The sequence below is a fragment of the Catharus ustulatus genome, chromosome 1 (genome assembly GCF_009819885.2).
Source record: "Catharus ustulatus isolate bCatUst1 chromosome 1, bCatUst1.pri.v2, whole genome shotgun sequence".
Classification (NCBI taxonomy): Eukaryota; Metazoa; Chordata; class Aves; order Passeriformes; family Turdidae; genus Catharus; species Catharus ustulatus.
In genome coordinates this window covers 88,396,411-88,416,637 of record NC_046221.1, presented here as the reverse complement: position 1 = coordinate 88,416,637, position 20,227 = coordinate 88,396,411, and the positions used below count along the sequence as shown (strand labels likewise).

The following is a 20,227-nucleotide window of genomic DNA, read 5'->3' as shown; positions in this document are numbered from 1 at the left end:
AGCATTTTTCAGGCCAACTTCTCCCAAAATACTAAACATTAGGACCTTAATCCTGACTGAAAACACCATAGAATCACAGAATGATTTGGGTTGGAAGGGAGCTTAAAGATGGTCTAGTTCCAACATCCTGCAATGAGCAGGGACACAATGTCTCTATACTGTCAACATCTAATTAAAGAGCAGGAACAAGGCGTGTTAAGTTACAAAACTATAAGTGAGTTACAGAGCACAGCATGTGCCTGGGTTGTAAAGTGAAGGTTGTGTAAATATTTCCCCTTTAGAGAAAACTAAAATTTAAACCCCCGAAAATAATTTGAAACAATTACTATGTTTAAAACTGTTATGACACAATCAGCATAAATTCAGTATTTTTTTTTACAAAATACTGCAACCATTTTTGGTATGAACAGTGGACTTGACAGACAGACCACACTAAAAAATGCTTCACTCTGTAGAACTGAATTGTGTCTATCAATTCACAGCATCCATTCCAGGAAACATATATTCTTATTTAACTGATAGTTTAAATTGTCTGCTGATTGCTGCTGTGAAACATTTTAATAGTTTCCTCACATTTTATCCTCATCCAACAAGGCTCCTCCATATGGTTGGCTATAGAGTGTTATCCCTGTGAAAAAAAAAAATAAATCGTGAAATATTAAATCTTTTTAAGGATTTCAAATTCTGAAGTACACGGTTAACACTTGTTACACATATGAATAAAAAAGCTAAATACCTAGTAATCAACAGAAAGAGGTCAAATACCTGTCTGCAAAACCGAACACTGTCTCCCATTGAGTGAATTCCAGAGTTTTGAACCACTAAAGCTCATGAATAAACATAAGTAGTAGCTGCTTTTCTGCATTCTGAAATTCAGAAATTGGTTCAACGACACAATATATTGCTACAGAATCTACATCACAGAAGAGACCAAATATAAATCTAAAGTAGAATTTGTTCATATACCTAATCCTCCAGGGTAAGGTAGACTGTTACTTTAATTTATATACTTGGTTTAGATTTTAGATTAGATCTTTCAGCAATTTTTAGATTACTGATGTTTTGCTGAGAAAAACTTTTTAGCTAAATTCACAAAAGAAGAAAGATGTCACACCTTTGATTGAAACTATAGAGCTCTACATTAAAAACACTCACAGTTTGGGAGACCAAGAAAAATTCTGAGCAGGCAATGCATTCTTAGGCTTATTTTGGTTCTTGGTGCAACCAACCTGTAGCAATCTAGCAAAATTAACTTTGGGATTGGAAGGTAGTTTATGAAAAAAAACTGCATCTTTTTTGGCTTTTTTTTTCTTTTCAAGCAAAACAAGAAAAATATTGGGGACGTGAAGGTGCAAAACATTGTTGCTGCAGAAGTTGCTGTTTCTCTGGACTTGATGCTGTTTGTGACTTATCTCCACTCGTGTGCCTGACAGATGTGCCAGCTGCACTGGTTTTGTGCTGGATGGAATAATTTTCTTCACAGTAGCTAGTATGGGGTATGGTTTGGATTTGTGCTGGAACAACGTTGATAACACAGAGATGTTTTAGCTATTGCTGAGCAGCCCTTGGAGTCAAGATATTTTCCACTCCTCCCCTACTCCACCTGTGAGGAGAACAGGGAGGGTGCACAGGGAGTTGGGAGGGGTCAACAGAGGGACAACAGACCGTGACTGACTAAAGGGACATTCCATATTATACAGCATCATGCTCAGCCTGTAACATGGGGGAAGACTGAGGAATGAGAGGGATGTTTGGAGTGATGGCATTCGCTTTCCTAAATCAAGGTTAGGCGTGATGGGGCCCTGCTCTCCTGGGAATGGCTGAACGCCTTCCTGCCCACAGGAAAGGGTGAATGAATTCCTTGCTTTGCTGGTGTTTTTTTGGTTTTTTTTTAAATAAGTATTAAACTGCCTTAATCTTAGCCCATGAGTTTTATCACTTCTGATATTCTCTCTCATGTACTACTGGGGGAGAGTGAGCAAGTGGTTGAGTGAGTAGGACTTAAGCTAAACCACAACATCAGTATTATTTGATTAGTGTCTAAATAAGTCTATGCTGTTCCAAATTAAAAGAAACAAAGAAACAAACTTAATCCTAACAGCAATTATAATTTTTCCAGTATATTTGGTAAAGATACAAATTGTTGGTAGCCTTAGATTTTCTCTGTGGGGCACCACTTAATTGAATTTGTTAAAGTCCAGATGTATAAAGACAAAAATATCTTCATTCTAGTAACAGGTGCAATTTGCCTAAGCACGTATTTATTTGCCCCTTTAATTTTTCATTCCTCATCTTCAAGACAAAGTAATCTAAACATCACTAAATCACTGCACGGTAAAAAGCTGAAAAAACAGGATGATGATTAACTCACACACAAAACTTGTACGAGATAAAGAGTTTTCAAATAATAGCTAAATGCAGTACATTGAAGCCCAGTGGTAGTTAGAAAAACATAAGAAGATTCAAGCCAATAACATTTTGATGCATCACTAGTAGATACCTTGCTATTTGTAGAAGTCTTTCATGTCATGTGCCTTCAGGGACTGTTTAAAATTTTCCTTTGTTTTTCTTTTAAAGCATTAATTTTTTAAACAATCGCTGCTATTTGTTCTGCAGCAAAACTGGCATATCAAAGAAAATAATTTTCTCCCACTGGAACCACTGAATTTCCATTTATGTAAAGGAGAAATAGCATGACAGAAAAAAGTTTAGTATAGTTCCCAGAAAGTTTTTCTAGGCTTTTCTAATACTTGAATAAATGTTAGTATATTAGAAGAATAAATCATACAATATGAAGAATTGGGAAGGGACCCACCAGGATTACCAGATCCTACACAGGACACCCTAAGACATCACCATGTGCCTGATAACATTGCCCAAACACTCCTTGAACTCTCTCAGGCTTGATACTGTGACCACTTCCCTGGGGAGCCTGTTTCAGTGCCCACTCACCCTCTGGATGAAGAGCCTTTCCCTTTAGGATATCCAACCTAAACCTCCCCTGGGCCAACTTCAGGCAATTTCCTCAAGTCCTGTCACTGGTCACAGGAGTGATCAGTATCTGCCTCTCCACTTGTCCTTGTGAGGATGCTGAAGATTACAGTGAGGTCTCCCTTCAATTTCGTCTCCTCCAGACTGAGCAAAGCAAGTGACCTCATCTGCTTCTCATACAGCTTCCCCTCCAAACCCTTCACTCTCCTTGTGGCCCTCCTTTGGGTGCTTTGTAACAGCTAATATCTTTTTTATATTGTGGGACCCAAAACTGCATACAAAACATTTAAGGTGAGGTCACTCCACTGCAGATCAGAGCAGGACAGTTCCCCTACTTGCCCAGCAGCAAGATCTCAGGGGGGAGCTAACAAAACTTCCAGATTACTGCATTGGTATTAAACAAAAGTCTACAGCGGTTGACTTGTGTTCCATACATGGAGGTACACTGCTTTAACTTTCTCGTACAGAATAAAGGGAAACTGTGAAAAAGAGATAATTGCAGGGGAAAATAAAAACCCATGACATTAAATAGCATAATGCTCCTTGCAGTATTATATCATACAATACCAATCAAAAGGCAAATTACACTGAATTAATTTCCTTTTATGGAAGAGTCACAAAACTGATCACACTTCTTAAAAGTAGCAAATATTTTTGACATTCAGCTTCCATTCAAACCATGTAGATTAAACAAAGGGATTACATTTTCTTTTAATTTACACTCACAACTGAAATTAAATTTCACAAGGTCATGGATAACAAGCAAGAAAAATACAATTGTGTTAAACTAAGTTTAGTTGTGTTTAGAATTGAAAATTCTATCACTGCAGTAAGTATAATACCTGCCTTTACTTCAGTATTTTAAGTTTCTTCAAGTTTCTTCTGGAGCATGAAAATCTTTGAATTTGCTACTTTATTAATATAATGATTTCTACCCTCCATCCCATTATCAAAAAAGAGATCATTAATTTATATAAAGCAAATAAACTGTAATTCACAGAGGAAAAAATTTCCCTTGAACTCAAGAAAAATGTTATAAATTGTCTTCAAATACCAAACCAAACCAACAGAATTAATATATGGTATTTGCTATTATGTATGTTTTTTTATTTTTAAAACCCTTTCATGTACTTCTATAACCTATCCCTTCCTACATTTCTTCTAATCACCTAGACCATCTTTTTTACGTATATCTCTGTCCCAATACAGCTGTTAACATGATGTAAAATGTACTTATTGATACCTTCTTGATTTTATGTGTCTTTTTACTATGTAAAGCTGTTATAATGAGGTTCATTAAGTTAGAAAACTATCTGCCATCTTGGAGGACTTTAAAACTATAAATGACAGATAAACTAAGAAGTTCTAAATTATAAAGTTCCTATTAAACAGATGATTCTGTTGTTCATGCAAGAATTTATTGAAGACTGTACTTGCAAGCCTTGTGTGAACAGCCCTCAAGACAAATTTTACCATATTAGTATACATGAGGGAAGAGCAAGTCGGGAAATAACACCAAATATTATATGATTCAGGACTAACTCTGTCTGCTCTTTTTCATAAATTTCTCAGTATAAAATTTTTTTCTTCCACATCTGTAGATTGCCATTATATTCTCCTGATTTAATCACAACAAAAATTTTCTTTAATGTCTTAAAATATCCTTCAGCTATGTCCTCAGTTGGTCACATTATTTTCACCATGATGACTTAGGCTTTTTTATGGGCACAGGTGAAAAATTGTAACAGGCACCCATTCCAACCTTTCCAAAACCATGCAAAGCAATTCAGGAATGGGAAAAACTGTGACCATGTGGAATCTTACACTTTAATACTCTGTTCAGAAAGAATGAGAATACCACAATGAAAGACTCTTTTACACCTTTTAACCTTCTTTAATATATAAATGAAGACTTTCCAAAATTATTTCTCCTGTTTGAGTAGAGTGAAAAGGAAGGTATCTCAAAGAAGCGAACATCACTGTATGTGTGCTAGTTGATATATTTATGCGTTCACAGTCCTGAAAAGGAATGAACCCAGATGTCTATCCCGACAGAGAGCACAAGCCACCAGTTACTTTGGTAATATATTTTCTTAGCTTTTTTATTTCTCCTGTGAGGCTTCTCTTTCTTTCTTTCTTTTCTCAGTGGTTTTGCCTACAGTTAACTACATTTTTGTGTCTCTTTTTTTTCGCTCATTTTTGTCTTTCGTTAATTTAAAAGACTCAGTTGTCACCTCTCGTACTGCTCAATGAAAGACTTTGCTTTATACGACTGAGAACAAGGGCATTTTTACCAGTTCTGCAAGCCACAGTACTAGGGAAAAAGATGTAGGAAGTAGTCAGATTTACAGTTTACAGTGCTTTACAGTTTAACTATAAATTTCAGGAGTAGCACAGCTGGGGCCTAGGCAGGAGAATGTATTTACTTTGAAAATGTCGCTAGGAGCCCCATGCTACATGCTTAATAGTAGAAGTGGCAGTAAATTCTTCATTCTATCCTCTTCAGCTTCTCTATTAACTCCCTTTTCTATACTCCCTTTCAGGTGGAGCAATCCTACTCCTTTCCTTACATTGTTCATGATTAAAAAATTGTAGATACTAATTTGTTAAAAAGGCATTCCTAACCTAGTGAAATAAATAAATTATTAAATATTAGAAGGATTGTAACATTTCCTACAATAAAATACTATACTCTTCCATTCTGGATACGTTAGCACACAGGAAAAAGGAAAATGCACCCACATTAGAGAAGTTTGCTGTGTACATTCTGCATCCTGCCATGTTACCATCCAGGAGCTGCAGAACAACACCTTTCCCTATACCAACGTCCTATTAGCAGTCTGCAATCTGTGCCTTCAAGAGAAATTGCTCTAGATCTTTCATGTCACATCTAAACCAGTTGACCCTCTATCAAAAAATAAAGACGTACAATTTGGCATAACTTCAGAGGGCTGGATGTTTCCATCCTGTACATGATAAAGAGCAGAAAACATTGGTAGTCCAGTCCACCCCACCTGGATGCAACTTTCCACATAAACACATTTCAAAATCTGTGGTTTTCCAGTAAAAGTGAGGAAAGTGGTGTGAACTCTGCAATACTTTTTCAGTATCAGTTGGAGGAATCTAGATGAAAAAAACCTTAAAGGTCTTCAAGCTTGTATGCCACTACTGTAAATTAGTCAGAGTTGTCCTTGGGTACGTTTTGAGGTTCTGCACTGTATTTTGGGGGTGTCTGAATCTGTCTCTTGGCACTTCTTTGTAAACCATCTCTTATGTCATGCTCAGTCTTGAGTACATAGATCAATTTTTATCTGTGCTACTGATTCTAAATACCATGATTTTAGCAGACTTGAATACAGCAATCTAGCTTTCTTTATTCCAGACATTTTATTTCAGACTAAATAAAATCTTGTGTATAAGAAAAATTGAAGTAGTATATATATGTGTGTGTGTGTGTGTGTGTGACAATATTTCTATTTCTATAAAATGAGATATTACTATTAACTGAAAATTAAAATTTATATTTTATGGAGAATTTCACAGACAGCACTATCATTAATGGTTTCTATTTTAGTTTCCCCACTAACCAGACATGGCTAAGGAGGTCCCACTCAAAGACCATTTCACAGTTTCCATTTTAGTAAGGTTCAAAGTTATAATTTGCAAAGCATTCAGGAAACTATACAGTCATCTTCTACCAAAATTCATCTGAAAATGACTCCTTTGATGTCTTCTGCTCTTTTGAAGAATTGAACCTGAAATAAATGGGGATGCTGCATGAAAGATTACAATGAATCATAGTATTAAAGTTTTTTTTAAAAATCAATTACTTCAATGGGAATCCTATGATGGGGCAGCTGCATCACAAAAGGCTCTTCATTTTTGTTCTTTGAACAATGATGTAAGAATTTTTTTGACTGTTCTACTTTACAGACATCATTACAGATGACAACCACTCAATTTTTCTTTATATAGCCTTAAGCTAAGAGGGAGATTATAAACCTTTTCCTATACTCCAGCGTGATAAACACATTCTGACTAAATGTTATACAATTAGGTGTGAAAAATAACATTTTTACTTGATCAAAATTACTATCTTAAGCTTAAACAAAAAATATTACCTTTTAGTTTTTTTATTCCTCTTACTTCATTATTGCATTTTTATTTGCTCACAATTACATTACTTCGCCGTAGGAATGCAGCATTTCAGAAAGAGATCAGAAAACATCATTCATATAAGCTTGAATACCAGTCAAAAGTGAAGGGTTTTGACAAAAATCCATCATGTCTTACCTTCTTTGTTGAAGTGTCTTACTAACTTTTTATAAAATTAATTTATTAATACATTAATTTTCATCATCTGCCACTGAATTTATAACCCACTAGAAAACAGAATGCATTTGATGTCCTCCACAGTTGAGACAGATGACTTTTTCCCACCATGGGATCACAGACTTATATGATGATGAAGATAGGGATGGATATCCCCATTACAGAGAAAATTACATTTTTTTATACAAGAAGTATTACTGAACTGCTGTTCCAAAAGAGACATCTGATCCATTTTCTACAATAAACTGATATAAACTGACTGGGCCAATTTCTGCTGTGGAGTTATATGCACCTCCAGCTGGGCATACAGACAGACACACAACTGTTTACATGAATATTACAAGAAACAAGCAATGTAACTTTCCAAGCATCCTCACAGAAAAATTTATCAATAATGCCAAATTGTTAAGAGACAGGGGTGAGGAGAAAGTATTTGAACATCAGATTGCACAATAGTAAAAGGATGGATTTTTTAAATCACTAAATAAATATAATTTCCTGCTGCTGCATGCTGAAGAGTCAGTAACTTGGACTGACAGAACAAAAATTAATAATCCATTTTTTTCAAAGCTACTTGAAAAGGTCCCTATGGATTTCTGTGTAATTAAAACCAGAGCAAAGCAGCATATGTCCCCTCTACTCTCAAGTAAATTTTTTTCCTTCAAACTTTCATACCAAGTCATAAGTCTATATTCCCAGTCATGTATCCTCATGACTGCAGAAAAGAATTTAGACAAAGGCAATTAGCCCCCTGCTCAGGTCCTTATTATCAAAACCTCCCACAAACTCGGACCAGTGCTACTGATCTCCACTGGAAGTTACTGGATGTGTCCTTGTGGGCAAAGTAGGTGGAACTCAGCATGTGGTCTGTAATGACCCTTCCCTCCTCCAAAGATCTTGGGAGAACTTTGACTGGGTTCATATTCAATAAATACACATAGGATATAACTGCAAAGTGAAAGGGTTTCTTAGCTTTTATATGAGCACTTAAGCTGCTGATCTTGTTGACCTTGCTCAAGATTGATTCACTACCATAGCTGCTGCTCTTGTGTTTACATACATGGCAATGCTCTACTCTATTGTAGTAAGTTTCTTACTGTAAAACAATATTTTTTATTTTTTTTTTTGGGAAGAAAGAAAAGACTTTGTATTTACAGTCTCTTTAAAAGGGTCAAATTATGACACTTAAAAGTAATAAGGAACCAGAAGCACTGATTCTGTTGACAGGAAAAAAGTTGTTCTTTGAAATAACATGTCATTTGTGCAAGGCAGAACTACAAACCCACATCTGTGTAACATCTAATAAACTTCCTCACAGCAATTTCCAACGTTATTCTAGAACTGACCTTGCCTATAAACAGAGTTCGGAAGAAGAAAAAAAAAATCAAAAATAACAGATTTCACTGTTGGAACACAGTATGTGGTCTTCTGACTGCTGACTTACAGGACTGCATATAAAAATTTGAATAACAAAAGCATATGAAAAGTTCTTCTCTTAACTGTTAGAACAGTATCCTTAAATAAGAAAAAGTTAAAAGTCAAAATGAACAGAGATCAAATCGCCCTTTCCTATAGCACTGGGAAACTGTTGATTTTTTTAGAAATAAAATAAACATATGTATGGGTCTCCACAAAAACCACACAAGTATACATGTGTGTACATACACAGACACACAAATAAAAATATGAGTACACAAGTAAATACATACATACACATATATAGGTGGGTAACTTGACATCTCTTCCCAAAGTTTCTGTGACAGCTCCCTCTGCATTATGCCTCAAGAGCATGATCAGCCCATCTTTATTGCACTAATCCAATAGTTGAAGACATAAATGAATTATTTTCCAGTCCTTAAATTCTACTTCTGCAGGCAGCTAACATATTCTGCCACAAAATTATATCATGAGCCCATACATGTACAGATGTCAGTATAAGACTTGAAGTACAGTAATGTCACGATTATAAGCCGCACAATTTTGACTAAAATTTTGCTCCCAAACCAGAAGTGCAGCTTACATTCAGAAGCGGCCAATATATGAACAAATTTTGGAAATTTCCCAACGCGGAAGTCCAAACCCACAGCAGCCCCGAGCCGAGGCGGAGCCTCGGAGCACGGCAGTGCTGCCCAGCCCTGGGAAGTGCAGCGGCGGCAGTGGTCGGGCACTCCCCTCTCCTGCTTCCCGGCAGCACCGGCTGGACACACCCCTTTCCCTCCTCCCAGCAGAGCCGGTTGGGGACGCCCATCTCCCTCTTCCCAGCAGCACTGGCCAGGTAAGCCCCTCCCTCTTCCTGGCGGCACCGGCCGGGCACGCCACACTCCTGCTTCCCAGTGACAGTGCCAAGCAGGGCTGGGGCCACTCCCTGGTGGCCGCCCCGAGCAGGGCCAAGCCAGTAAACCCTGTGATCACACAATTCTGTTACTAATTGGCAACTTTGTGAAAGTTGCACATGGATCCTCGCTGCGAACGAAAGTGCGACTTACATATGGACAAAGACCTAAACGTTGCCAACACCCGGAGCTGAGACTTATAATCAGGTGCGGCTTGTAACTGTGAAATTACTGTATTTCTTAAGCACTGTTGTGCTTGCTGTGTTTCTGCGTTGTGCAATATCAAAAAATACATCATTCCCAAAATCTTTGGGATAACTATCATTTTCTCTGAATGTAAGCAAGCAGTGAACCCTGATTCTCCATGATAGATATAAAAGGAAGAGTACACAAACATTTAAGTTCCAGGATCTAGTGATATGGAAAAAAAAGCTAGCATCAGTATGACTCATGAAGTGCAGAGAAAGTTAATTAAAAATTGATTTCTACTAAAAATTCACATTAAAATATTTGATTTCATTTCATTCAAAGTTTCTGTGTAAACACATTCCCTTTGATCCATTCTTATAATTAATTTAGAAAAATAAAATCCCAACCATCTTGAAAGCAAGCCATTCCTGTTTTTTCTTGGATATTCCAGAAAGTTTTCTTAATTAATCTCTATTTTTAGATTCTCAGGATTCCTTCCCCATTTTCACTGATTTAGTCTTCTTTCTTCTTATAAAAACATTTTAAATCCTTTTACCATTACAGACAACCATCCTAACTTTACAAGAACTCTTAAGAATTGGTCATAAGCTCTTTTGAAATTTCTCTAAACCAAATTCTTACTTAACAGAATCTTGAGAATGAAAGGAACTGGAATGAATATAAGTTAACCTGAGCTTCTGAAGTTAATCAAGGCCAGATTTCAAACTAGATTTCCGCTTCCTAGAAGTTCACCTGTGTTAACAGCTGAGTCTTTGGCTGCAGTCGTTATTTTAGATGTCAGTTCATAAAATTTTTACTTTAACAGATTTTTATAAATAATAAGGTATAGTAGCTTTTCCTGTTCCTTGAGTAACAGGATGCTATGAAACATCACATTGCTGTGTGAATTTACAGACTAATATGGATTTGCCCTGGATATTTATATAAGGAGATTTAGCAAAATGTCAAAGAGGTTATAAATCCATAGTCTGCCTTAGTCACGTCATTTAAGCCCTAGCAGTAGTTTCAGAGGGCCTAATATCCCAAACCAATTTGCATTTACTTATTGCACAGGAATGTCTTTGTAAGGAACTCATATGGCATGTTGAGGTTAAATTCAAATTTTACCTTACTTATACTACATTCTCCCCATAAACTTTCTGCGTAATTAAAATGTTCACTTTTCAGTCCTCTGAAGAAATGGGACTCTGAAATCCTATTGTAAAAGGAAAGATTTTCCTACTTATAATTATTATAGTTTACTCAAAAACTACTTCCCAAAACATATTAATAAATAAAAAGAAAGACTATTACCATACTGTCTCCAATCCACATTAGAAGGTAAATTGAGCCACAGAATGAAGTTATTGAGTTCATTTAAGTAAGATGGCAGCGAATGGAAACCTTTCTGGTTATACCACACCTAGAAGAAAGAACGGAAATTGTCAATCAAAATTCAGTTCAATCTGGATGCTGATCTGCAAGCTCACAAACCTTTAAGAATTGCACGAAGGATACCTAATTCCTCTGTTATGACATTTATTTATAGAAGAAAGTCAACTAGGCAGAACAGAATCTGTTGATTTGCATAGGTCTTTCAACAGTGTGCGGCAGTTTTCTATTTGTGGAGCTGTACGCACATGTCTATTACTAAACTGAGATTTTCTGATTTATTACTAAATTGAGATTCTCTGATTTAATGGAACAGTGTCCCCTTACCTTTACACACATGTGGTTAAACAAACGTTTGAATAAATATAGGGAGAACAACGTGAAAATAACACCTGCCATTTTGATCAAAAATACAAAAATATGAGTAAAACTAATGCTAAAATTGGAAGAATCACTGAAATTCCAAAGAGACTTCACTAAATATTATCTGTATATGACACACAGCATAAGATGTCTAGGTACAGAATATTCTGGAAAGGAAAAAAAAAAAAGAAGCAAAGAGGCACTCTTTACAAGGTATGAAGCTGCTCCATAGCCAAAGCTGCTTCCACCTTCGACAAGAATCAGTGGCTTGTTAAACAGGGAGGAAATTGATGCAGACAAACCTTAAGGCTTTAATTACCAAGCCAGTCTCTCTGAGGAACACAGGGAAGCAATTCTGTTGTGACATATAATTTATCTTCAGATTCACCCTGACTTGATAAAATACTCTTAATCCACTCTTCCACTTACAAGAACCATTACTGAGAGATTGATATGTCCCAAAACCAAATGTACTGAGGTTTGAGTTTCCCCTGAAGTTAGAAATTTATTCTTATCACCCATTAGTGTTAATCATTATGTCTTTGAATCTGTATTATCCATATTGAAAACTAGGTCAAATTATTTTGTATATTTATTTTCAGTTTCAGTTTCTTGCCCCCCCTCCCTTTTTTTTAAAAACAGTTGAAAATATCCTAACCTTTCCCTCTTTGATATCAGGTGTTTGTACTCTGCATTTTGTACATCTGAAATAGGGCAATTCTTGCTGTCTCTCTGGATTTTAAATCATAATGCAAAGTGAACAGGATTTAATATACATCTTTATTGCCTTAACACTCCTAAGATTTCAGTTTTCTTAGATTACTACTGGAATTGCCATCTATGCAGTTGCATCTTAGAAATTTCCCTAAAGATTCTCTTATCATTCCTTTGATGCTATTCTCATTTACTTGCAGATAATTCTGCCTTTTTTTTCCCTCTTTTTTCTTGTACTATCCAACTAGAAACCTTACTTGGACTCTAGTTCCAGACTTTGACGGTTTTTTTCTGACATATTCTCCTTTATATTTCCCAGTGCAGGCTGCCTAATCTTCAGTAATGTTTCTCTTTCTTAATATTGATTTTCTTCTGATTAGCTCTCGTGATTACCTACTTGTTTGGATCTACACATTTTTGTGAGGTGAGGCTTACAACACTCTGACTCTTCATTTTATTTCCTCCCATCTATCCTAGATTGTGATTCCAAGAACCACTCTAAGGTCCACAGTCGTTTCTTCTCTGCCTCTCACTCTTGAATCTTCTTTGCTACAAGCCATGTTAGCAATTTTTAAAAAAAATTACCCACTTCGATCTGCCACTATTCTTGCCTGCATTACCTTTAACATTTTCTATTCTTCTTTATGTGGTGTTCACAACTGCTTGAAATCTCATTGAATCATCAAAGTTGGAAGAGGCCTTCAAGACCATCAAGTCCAACCACTAACCCAGAACTATCATTGTAACTCCTAGAACACTAAACCATATCATCCAACATCAGATCCAAACACCTTTTAAACACCTCCAGGGATGACTCCACCAACTGCCTGGGAAAATTATTCCAATTCCTGACCTCCGTAACAGTCAATTTTTTAATATGTAATCTGAATCTCACATGTTTCAGCTCAAGAAAATTTGCTCTTGTCCTCTGTGCAGGCACAGCAGAAGAGACCAGACATCGCTTCACTACAGCCTTCTTTCAGAGAGTTGTAGAGAGGACTGAGATCCCCCTAAGCTTCTTTATCTCGAGACTGAACAAACCCAGCTCCCTCAGCCATTTCTCATAAGACAAGTTCTCTAGTCCCTTCACAAGCCTTGTTGCCCTTCTCTGGAAACGCTTCAGCACCTCAGTGTTATTTCCAAGTGAGGTAGTCAGAACTGAACACAGTACTTGAGGTACAGCCTCAGCAGTGCTGAATACAAGGGGGAAATCCCTGCCCTGGTCCTGCTGGCTACGCTGTTCTTGACACAGGCCAAGATGTCATTACCTGAGCACACATTGGCTCATATTCAACGGTTGGTCCACCAGCACCCCCAGGTCCCTTTTCTGCCAAAAAACTCTCAAAGCACTTCTCCACCAGCCTGCATGGGGTAGCTGGTACACAAATTCGGGACACAGAATTTCACCTTATAGAACCTCATTCAGTTGTCTTCAGCTCAATGAGTCAGTCCAAGTCTGTCTGAAAAGCCTTCCTACCTTCAATCGACTTCCTACCTCCATACAGCTTAGTGTCATCTGCATATTTACTGAGAGTGCACTCAATCCCCACATCCAGGTCCCCAAAAAGGATGTTAAGTAGGACCAGCCCCAAAACTGAGCCCTGGGGAACACTGCTAGTGACCAGCCTCCAAGTGGATTTAGCACCATAAATCTCCTGCCCAGCCATGCAGTCAGGTTTTTACCCATCAAAGAGTCAGCCATCCAAGCCATAAGAAGCCAGGTTTTCAAGGAGCACACTGTAGGAGACAGTGTCAAATGCTTTGCTGAACTCTGGCCAGACAACATCCACAGCCTTTCCTCATCTGATAAGCAGGTCACTTTGTCATAGAAGGTCAGGCTGGTCAAGCAGGACCTGCCTTTCATAAATCCATATTGTCTAGGCCTAATCCCTTGGATGTCTTTTACGTGCCATGTAATGGTACTCAAATGTCTCAAACTCTTCTCCACATTTAAAGGAAAGAAAAAAGAACAAACAGTAACATCTTCCCCTCTTTGCAGAGCCATGAAATTCCTTTGTTCTTCTCTAGTTCAGCTCCCACAAATTTTTTATTACACAAATTAGGTCTCCCATTCATTAATCAACAAGAGCAATCTAACAAAATATAGTGAAAAAGAACCTAAGATTGCCGAGAAAAAGAGAAAATCTTTGCACTGCAGGACCTCCTGTGCAAATAGCAACCAGGGCAAAAAGACAGAAACAAGTGATCAAGGGTAACCTGTCTTTTTCACAGCCCCATACACCCATCTCTAATTCTACCATTTTTTGAAAGGTTTTCACACAGTAGAAAGTTTTATATTCATACATAATGAAACTCCACTGCAATTGTGTCTGTTGTATTGAGAAAAAAAAAGGCAATTAAAAAAACAACAAAGCAAAATTCTGACAACATATCCTCATTTAATTCCAGCAGGGGAAAGGTCACAAATGTTCAGAGAACACCTCTGAAATATAGCAACATAACCAGTATTCAAATGAATACCACAATAGAGCATTGTGTGCAACAATATATTTCAATACCCAATATGTTAATTAGAATTATCCTCCAAACTGCATCATGTAACTGAATCAAACCATGAGGAAAAAAAACAAACTGAAGATGAATATTAAATTTATTATAAACTTGAAAAAGAGACAGTTAAGGTTGTTCACTTAATCAGAAGGTACATTTAAGGTCTTTTTTCAAAAGGCTTGTCTCTTATTCAAAATTGTTAGCAAAAGTAAACCATAAAAAAAGAAATGTATTAGTTCTCACTGAAATATCTTTCATGTTTCTTTTGTGCCGCACAGGTAATTATTTACAGAGAGCTGAGAAAAGCTGAGGAGCAGAAAACTATATACATTAATATAATTAATTTTTATTTTATTTGATATTCTATCCATAGTTATGAAAATTCTTTCCCAAGGAAAAACATAACCCCTCACCATATCAGACTGAAGTTTGGTGGAGACATGTTTTACATTATTACATAATCTTTTACTTGCTATTAATAGTCCAGAATAAATCTAGACTGACATTTCAGCTAACATATGGCCTACCAAGAAAAAAGGATGAGAAGGAGCAGAGAAATCCCTAAGCATTGCTGGACCAGATTAATGATTTATATTAAACTAGAAAGATGTAATTTTTTCTTTTGGACACTTTTAAAATTACTGTACTGCAAAGGCTTAAGTCCAAACTTTGGGATTGGAAAACTGTACTCCTCCAAATGACGTGTGAACAGTACAATTTGCCTTTTGGCAGTACTGAAAAATACCACATGCTCTTCCTGTATTTCATGATGCTATTAAAAACACCAACTCTGAAGCTAATAAGGAAAACAATTTTGGCCATATTACCTCAGGAAGCCAAAGAATATATGGTCATGAAAGTACAAAAAAAATGAGAAACTGTGATTTTACTACATAGCACCAACTATCAATGAATTCCAGGGATCAGTGTTTTTAATCAGCCATATTTGTTGTGTCACAGATATATTCTCTCTCTTGTGTGCACTTACACACATTCTTTATGTGCATGCATATACCATGTATGTAGTACATAGAGCACAGTATTATTAGGTACAGTAAAATAGTTACTAAAGAAATATTTTTAATTTTAACAAGAAAAATTGTTGGTTTTTCAAGTACTAGAGAAGAATGTATAAAGATTTAGAAATTTTCTAAAATGAAATGAATCATAAAGTACTTCTCTTCAAATGCAAATTTCTCATTTTCTTTCATATCAGGCTGTGTAAATGGTACATTCACTGTCTCATGAACAAACCTGAAAGGTCAAAGTAAAAATCTGATCATTAGTTACTGAAAGGTTAATACGATAACTTGACATTGCATCACTTGAAAGACATTTCCAGCAGATGCTTTAGATAACACAGTGCCCTTTATAAATTTACTCCACTATTTCCTTTGGTCTGAAATATGAAGCTTACCTACTAAGAGTATAACTGTAATTTATCCCTGTCCTGATGGCAGGTGGAGCTCTATACCAAATACTCTAAAAAAAGGGACCTGACAAAAACCACACTGCAAGCACGTCAAAACAAGTCTAAAATGATTAAAGATAACACAGAAAAATGGAAGTCAGAAAAAAAATTCTTGCTGAAAACTTTCAGGTTTCTCATGAAAGAATGATGGAACTGGAGTTCAAAGCTATAAAATACATGGGCCTAGAAGAGAGATTACAAAAGACAAAAAAAGGAAAATCTATGTATGCTCAGATTTGTATACATAATAGGGAGATTTCTAACAAATTGTATGGAAAAGGCTTTAGAAACATTAAGTGATTTTGCAAAACAGCATGAAATTACATCCGACTGGAGAAAATCTGTGGTTTTTTCTAACATTTTCTCTCAAAATGCATTTTAGGATGGAGCTTATTTATGCTGTTCCTTGGTGGTTTTTTGGTTTTGTGGGGTTTTTTTTGTTTGTTTGGTTGGTTGGGTGGTTGGTTTTTTTTAAGAGCAAATAAAATCTATATTTACATTAAAAAAATAAAGGCAGAAGTATCTTTCTTTCATACCCTAATCTGGAATCTGGAAAATGCACAGTGTCCTCTTAACAAATCTTGTTTATTTCAAATACAAAAACAGAGACCTCTCACTGATATGCATCAATACTTCTCTAAGACTGCTGATCCTCTCATTGTAACACATCTGCATTTGAGTAGATCCCAAAAATCAAAGAAGAAGAATTATTCTAAGCACAACTGAAATAAAGGTCTTTTCCTTAAGGCCTTTTGGTATGTAGTGGAGAGGTAGAGTATCTCCATATTGTGAAAACTTGGGATGAGACCTGGAGGCTGCACTTACCAATGCAGGGGATTTTATTTTCTTCAAACATTTGAAAAGATTCTTTTGAGAAAAGAATAGTATATTTGTTATGCAGAAAGAACTGCCCCTGAAGATGTCTTTACTCTTAGGGGGAGGGTGGTGAGAGAAATGAAGCAAAGTGAAGTATCCCTTGTAGGCATGAAAAAGCATCAATAGCAACCCATTACTGTGATGTACAATGCACTTTGGCCAGTTCTGGCATTGGATTTTTGTAGAAAACAAACAAAAATATTGTTTCACTGACTATCTAAAAAGAAGTTTTAAACTTAAATTCTAAAATGAGTTCAATGAAAAATAAAAAAAAATTACATCATTTGACTCATTTAGAACTGTTTCTCAAACACCAAAGAATACTTCAAGAATTATGAGCAGAGACTTAGACTATAAGAGACATAGGATTTTTTTCTCAAGTATTCGAGTGCAAGGATTTCATGTAATGATTTATTATTCGCTAAGTGCTGTGATGTCTGAAGCCTGAAAAAGCAATCAATACTTACATACAGATGTGCACACATACACGAAACTCTTACCTTAGCCAGAGGCTGAGAATTGGTGCTGTTCAATTTTTTATCTTGAAGTTCAAATGTTTTCACCTCTCCAAAAGACCAACCACCATACCTGGTAGTAGAAATTAAAGTAACAAAAAGTTATCTGCCTTAAGCTCTGCAGTTAAGTTGAGATAGCTAGACTAATGCTTTATTTTTCAACTGAAATTAAAACTTCACCCCTCACAAACTCCTTCCTTGTTAAAGAGAAGGGGGACAATGTAGTTTTTAATCAGGCGAATAATACCGACTTTTTCCAGCACAGGTATTCCCTTAGATAAGAATTTTTGCTTTCTGAAAACTGAAATCTTTAAGTAACAGGAAGGGTTCTGAGCAAGGGAGGTATTACTGACTTCCAGAAATATCTTAAACAGCTTTATTTCTTCCTAAAACATTCATATACAAGCTCAACTCTCATCCAAAGATGCTCACCTCTATCTACATCAGATCAGATGCACCTTCTTTTAATACATAAGTGGTTAACAATTTCTTCTCCTCAATAAAGTCATACATGGTCTAATATTTCCACTTACATTATCAGCAATAGTTGAGTTGTAAAGGCATGCAAGTAAACTTCTAAATACAGCAGATAACCTTTGTTGCTGATATCACAGAATATGAAGCATTGCCAGGGGCATACCAGCCCTCTCAACTTCAAAGAAAATATTAATTGGAGCATATCCACCTCAGTTTGATTGAGTCTCTGAGGAATGGAAATTATATTGTTCACCTGGTTTAGATACGCATCTCTGAGATGCTGAAATAACTCACTACGTGGAAGAAACTCCGGAGTTTTGGAGTAACCATCATGCCTAGAGGTAATCATCATGCAGCTGCTGGAGGAAGTTTTGAGATGTGACCACTGAGGGTTTTTCATGCTACCTTGAATCACAGACTAACTCTACACCTTGGTAACAATTACCAGATAAAGACAACAACCCTTTATATTCTCATTACAAAGGTCTGTGCTTCGGATCAGGAAGGACTGTGGGGTTTATACACAAAGGATAAACAAAGGCCAGAGTTACCTTGATTTGTTGGAAGACCTCAATAAATACTCTTCTATAGGGAACCCTGAAAGATTATACAAAATGTGTCCTTTCTTATTCTTCACATAGGGAGCAGAGGTATTGAAACTTGGGCACATCTGAAAAAAAATACACACAAAATAAGTAAAGTACTTTTAAAAAAGAGTGGCACTACATTTAGCCTTATTTTGGGTTTTTATGCAGATTTTACAGCATTTCTTTTTAACTGGATTTGCCTTTCCCAGCTTTGATTTTCAATAAATTACGAATAGTTTTATGTTTATAAGGCAACTCAAATGATTGTGCCACCTACATATTAGAAATCCCTTTGATTTCTTCTGCAGCCCTGTCAGTCAGTTTGTTTTGAAAACATCAAAACTTGTGTATAAGTTTAGGAATGTTTACAGCAATGAAAAAGGCAAGACTGCTTTTTATTTGCTTTTCCTGAGAAGAAACACAAAATAGGCCTCAGATAAATATGAGATGAAAGCAAAATTCTAATTAATGTTATAAGCTTCTAAAAATTTCATTGATGAGCTGCAAAGAAGAATAAAGGAAGATGTCTTCTAATGATTCAGTGGGACATTCTCATGACCAAATAAAATGTGACAGATATTAGATTCAATTATCTCAGAAGCTTTATAAAGTACTTTATGCCAATCAATGAAAAATGTTAACACTTATTTGACGTCTCTAACCTACAGAAAATAAAAAATTACTCTCAAAGATTGCTCTTACATAGTTCACACAAAGAAGTTCTGCCTCTACTGTCAAGTGACTTCTCTCTTTCATGGCTAATAGATTCTCTCCCTGAAAAGTTCTCCCTGAAAGGTCCCATTTGTATTTTATTCTTGTATTTTAAGTATACGTCTTACTATTATTAGAGGCAAATTATTCCTTGTCCAGAGAAGTAAAACACTGGTTTCCTCCTTCCATTTCTCCCAAAACTGTACTGCTATATTTCATATGCAACTCTTATTCTAAATAATTATATCTTTATGAAAAAAATAAACTTTTTTGAAGGCTATTCCCTTTTGGGGAAATATATTCGTCACCTCAGACACAGTTTCATATTTTTGCTTATTACTCAGAACAAGTCAGCAGGAAAAATCATTAGTTAAGAGGGTCAGAAATTCTTTATGTCTTTCAAAATCCTTAATTTCTTGAAGTCTGTTGCAATTTGAAATCCAAAATCCAAACCAGAAGCAAACTCTAACAATTAAATCTCATTCATGTTTAAATTCCCTGGTGGGTTCTACCAGCTAGGTTCACCTACCCTTTCCTTTAAAAGTAGGTAGTCTTCCAGGTGTTATGGAAGTGTTGTGTTTTTAGCCTAGTTTTTCATGGCAGTTTTTCTTAATCAGAGTCCTATAACATATTTGAAGCTGCATCTGCTGAAAATAGCTCAGCTGTCTTTGATCCTGTTATTTGAGATCAATCTATAGCCATTTTAATGCATATACGTATTCATATATAAACCAGAAAATTGTGTACAATTTCCTTAGGTGAAAC

General features: G+C 36.1%; 1 protein-coding gene across 1 annotated transcript in view; it reads right to left on the bottom strand.

Moving 5' to 3' along the window:
- Window positions 1-20,227, bottom strand: part of ABCA13 (ATP binding cassette subfamily A member 13) — a 169,612-nt gene that overhangs the window by 50,873 nt on the left and 98,512 nt on the right. The window contains 4 exon segments of the mRNA XM_033058592.1: window positions 574-628; window positions 11,160-11,268; window positions 17,673-17,760; window positions 18,716-18,834. Of these exon segments, the coding sequence (XP_032914483.1) occupies window positions 574-628; window positions 11,160-11,268; window positions 17,673-17,760; window positions 18,716-18,834 (371 nt within the window).